Source organism: Aspergillus thermomutatus, assembly GCF_002237265.1.
Source record: "Aspergillus thermomutatus strain HMR AF 39 chromosome Unknown NODE_100, whole genome shotgun sequence".
Taxonomy (NCBI): Eukaryota; Fungi; Ascomycota; class Eurotiomycetes; order Eurotiales; family Aspergillaceae; genus Aspergillus; species Aspergillus thermomutatus.
The window spans coordinates 945-5,648 of NW_020798149.1; the positions used below are offsets into that span (position 1 = coordinate 945).

General features: G+C 51.4%; 1 protein-coding gene across 1 annotated transcript; it reads right to left on the reverse strand.

Moving 5' to 3' along the window:
* Positions 1 to 506: 506 nt before the first annotated feature.
* On the reverse strand, positions 507 to 3,293 carry CDV56_100420 (uncharacterized protein; the record flags this gene model as incomplete). Its single annotated transcript, XM_026754039.1, has 1 exon — positions 507 to 3,293. The coding sequence occupies one exon, from the start codon at positions 3,291 to 3,293 to the stop codon at positions 507 to 509; it is 2,787 nt and encodes a 928-aa protein (XP_026614228.1).
* Positions 3,294 to 4,704: the final 1,411 nt, after the last annotated feature.

Here is a 4,704-nt window from a genome sequence, read left to right on the forward strand (position 1 = left end):
TAAATCTTTCCACTAAATCTACAGCTGTGAACGATTTCTACTCTGTGATTGTAAATTCCCCATGACTCGCCGTAGTCTTTAAACTGGATTATCCAAAACAACAAGTGATTTCTATTTACTTCTGTCCTCCAACGTTCGACACCTCTGTCTGTCCTATGGCCACAAAAACCAGCCAAAATGAAAACCCCACCCAGAAGCGAAGAGAAGAAAGAAAAAAAAAAAAAGATCATGTCTTCGTGCTTCATAGCATATTCCATATCCGTTCGTCAGACACAACCCGGCTTTAAAGAACAACACGCTCAAAACAAGACAAACAAGAAATGAGGCAAGGAATAAAAGTTGACAGCAGCCGCGGATATCAAACCCTTTGCCAGAACGGCAGCGAAGAAAGGGAAGAAGAAGAAGAAGAACAACAACCACAAAATTCTATGGATATACAATTGATCGTAGCGGACATGGGAGATACCTTCTGCCCTTTAACAGGTCTAGCGGTGTAGGCTGTTTTTTCATGCTCCGCTGTTACTTCGACTGATAGACTTCTCAGACATGTTTTCCAGGTCTTCGGCGGTGGCATTAACCACTCTCAATCTCTCCTTGGGAACGGTGAATGTCATTTGAACCCGTCTGCCCTCGGCTGCGCCCTCGACGTCCCAGTCCTCATCGTCCAAACCTATCAGACCGTCCAACGCCAAGTCATCCCGAGAAGACCTGATGGTCTGAAGCCCGGTATCCCGTGACACTCGATTGCTTGCTCCCCAATCTCTGGCGCCCTGTTTTCGTCTGAAGAGCTCGGCCGAGGCACTCACGGCTCGTCGTGGGACTTTCGACTCATTCTGCGCACCATCCACCCGCCTAGCTCCGAGGACCGTACTCCTCCGGTCGATGCCCGAGGCCAGAGAGGCTGTCGTCGAGTCTCGTATCGCTGTAACACGCTTCTGCGTTCCGGAAAGCACACGACGCACGCTGCCCATCCAGCCAGACGTCCGTGTCTTGGGAGTCTGCAGTGGCATCATGGAGGGTCGCTCAGTTGGAACGTGTGGCTCAGGATCATTTTTTAAAAGGTGCTCCCCCTCGGCCCAACGTAGCGAAAGGGTCGTGTGCGCGGTAGAGTAGGAGTCCGAGGAGTAGCGCTTCTCTCTGGACAGTCCTGTACCATGAGTGGACGTCGAGGGTGGCATTTCTGGCGAATCGCGTCCATTATCTGGCAAAGTTGTAGGGCTGAGGAGTGGCCCTTGGAGAGGAGGAGCACTACTGCCAGATCTAGCTGATGTTGACGAGTCTGAAAGATTCGACGACGTGCGCTCGTCCTGGTCTGAGGGCATAAGTCCGTCTTTGCGTGGCTCCTCTGCGGGTTCAGCCCTAACAGTTCGGTATGGAATCCCGAGTGAATTCGACATTGTACTGCGAGGAGTCACAAATTCAGCGCCTAAGAATGATTCAGATGCCGCAGCAGTCTTGGGGTCGCCGAACTCTCGAGAATTTGTTTCCTCCTCATCACGTTCGTCGATTGGATGTATTTCACCTGCAGCGTCGCTTCTTCTGTACTCGCTGTATGGCCCTGAATATCGGTAAGGGCGCATTCCCAAGCTCTGTTGGCTGTTTCTATTGGGGGCCGGGATGTCACGAAGCAGGCTAGTACTCTCCGCAGCAGCTTCCCCTTTGTCCTGGCCGTTCTGACTTCCAGCGCTAGTCCATGAGAAGGTCCTATTCGGGTCCCTGGTCTTGGGCATGCGGATGCTGCTCGCCATATCAGGTTCGTCCCTGCCCCAGTAGTGTGCCCTTTGTGCACTGAGAGCGAGCTTGCGCAGTTCGCGATCCCGAGTCCGCCGTAGACGACGTCTCCGCCAGTAGAACCAAGCAAGCACAGCCAAGCCTGCAGCTGACGGAATTCCCAGTCCGAGTCCTGCACCCAGCCCGGCCTTTTTCGACAATGAAGACGTGGAGCCGCCAGAGGCTCCTACGGATTCTGGCAGGCTCGGATTCCTATATGAAGTCAACCAGCTTCCAGACGTAACATTGTATAGAAAGAGTCGGGAGTTAGGCTGAGGCCCTGCTGCCGACCGCTTCGTTGTTGTGGAAGTGCTGTACCCGCCGGCGATCATCATCACACCGCCAGGAAGCATTGCTGCTCCATGACCATAGATCCCGGCTCCGTCTGAGAGTCCACTTCCTTGGTTAGATGGGACCACCCACCGCCATGAGCCAGTGCCTCCATACTCTTCTCCCATCTCCAATATAGCCAGTTGCGGATTAGCAGGTCGACCGGTACTGCCCACCCATCCTCCGAAGACGATGACCTTGCTACCGTCCGGTGAGAGAACGGCCGTGTGTCCCGACCTTGGCTCGACGAATGCTGAATCTCGAACCGCAAGCTCGGTTTTTTGCGCATCCAACCCTGAGTCGACTGCGACGAAGCTCCAGCTGTCCTGCGGAAGAGAATAGATGGCAAGCTCGGACATGTTAATGAAGGCTTTCTGGGTGTGACCCCCGATGAAGAGAAAGTTCTGTTGATGTAGTGTTCGACCTAAAGGAGACAATGCGTAGGTGGGTTGCAATGGAGTAATTGTGAAACCCGCCTCCGGGATAGGTGGTGCGCGCTGGCCAGCGGTTGATATCCGATACGAAGTGATACGGTCAGAGGTCGGAGGACTCAGGACGATCGTGGACTGGGAATAGTTGGCGGCATAGATCCAGGTTGCTTTCGAGCTCGCATTGAACGGACACATGCCACCGAAGGTATACAGCAAGCTCTCCGTCATATTAGAAGAGGCCCAGGCGAAGGCGGCAGACAGATAGTTGGGTCCGTAATTGTTGACTCCTGGCCCCCTTTGCCCCAAGTCTAGACCGCGCTTTTCCCACGTTCCATTGCCGCTCGAGTTGTTGACACTTGGTGTGAACACCCAAAGCCTTCCTTGTTGGAGCGATTGGCGGCAGTCCCCGCCGTAGACCTTGATGTGACCACGTTGATCAATAGCCGGAACAAAGGCAGAGGACTGGTTGTCAGTGCGGAAGGGCAGCTCATCTAGAAGAACCGTGTATTCTGGGCTGGCTGCATCGACCTTTCCTGAGACGTTCAACGAAAGGAACTGAGTGGCATTCTGCTGCAAGTCACTGGGCCGCAGTAAGTAGGCAAAAGAACCGTTGTAGTGGGGGGTATAGAGGATATGGGATGGCGAGTATGGAATCGCAGCGCGGGCAGGACAGACAAGCAGCGACACAAGCAAGACAATGGACGTCAGGCTCATGACGGCAGTCCTGCCCATTCCAGGTTTCTGTAAAGAGCCGTCATCCATGGAAGGGTAGGAGCGGAGATGTCAGAGACTCTGATGGATATAAAGATTGCGATCTGAGATGATGCACGATGCATCTAGCGAGATTGGTGATCTTAGCTCGTCACGAAGATTTAGAGTAGGCGCGGCCAGACGCCAGATCGGCCGACATGGAGCAGGACTGTACTATGGACGATCGTGGAACACCTTTGTTAAAGGGGACGACCATTGACGAATTCGATGGATTTAGGAGAAGACGCCTTTGCGAAGAAAATACCAAGAGAGCAGGAGAGAGGCAAAGGTGAAGGTGAAGGTAACGGCAACAGTAAACATCGCAGGCAACATCCACATCCTACCTGAAGGGCACAGCAATATACTCTGGAGTAAGAAGTCATCTACGCAGACTGTCTATGACCCAGTCTAGATCTTACAACCCTCCACTATTACACAAGCAGGTTGAATGACCAGTGAGAAGAATATGTTGAAGAGGCCGAATAGATTAATGGAGGGGCCAAGTGAAGCTGCGATGGTAAACACGGGCGGGTTGCACTGGCAACCCTCGGCGGGGGATCCATCCTCCTTCATTGACTGGATTAGAGGGGTGAGCACTGCATCATGAGTTGCGTAAGACTTTATTTGATAGAGTGTGATGCTACGGAGACAGAAAGTAGATAGAGTGAAGTAATAGAATGAGGATGAGGATGAAGGTCATGTCTGTCTTATCAATCAGTGGCATGTCTCAGGCAGAGAATGTGAGACAGCAGATGGTCGCACCATCATCTGTATTCTTTACATATATAGAGTGTTTATTGTGTAGTGTTACATATGTAGCATTATATATATAGATGGTAGTACTCAGAAGCATGAATTGAGATCAAATTATAAAATAGGTGAGGAGTTCCAAGGAGGAATCCTCTATTTACCCCACAGACACTCTCTTATAACAACAGACCTCTCCGAACAATCACTAATTTACTCTCTTGAATGATATCAGCACAGAGTAGACCATTCGTTTTTAAGCAAGGGATGAACTTTTCATGTGTTCATGCGGGGTCTCGCAAACGAAGAGCAATAGGTGAGTACAGAGTACTCCATATCATGGAGTATTTCCTATTGGAACAAGACACCGCGGGGTGTCAACAATAATGATAGAGACTGGACTGGCATCTGAAGAGACAAGAATCCATCACTTCTCTGTTGTCCTTCGCCGACAAGAAACACCCCAGCCTCCGTATTCCTACCCAATCCAAGGCGAAAATGCACCAGAACGTCCATGCGTCCCTTGTGCTACCTGACGCTTCAATCACAGACTCGGGTCGGCTACAAGCTGGATATGAAATTGCAGCCGAGTTGGCCACGAATCAGAATTGGTTGATACCCTCTTGGTCTCTTCTACGGGCTCATGGGGATGGATTATTGCATTCATACATATGCA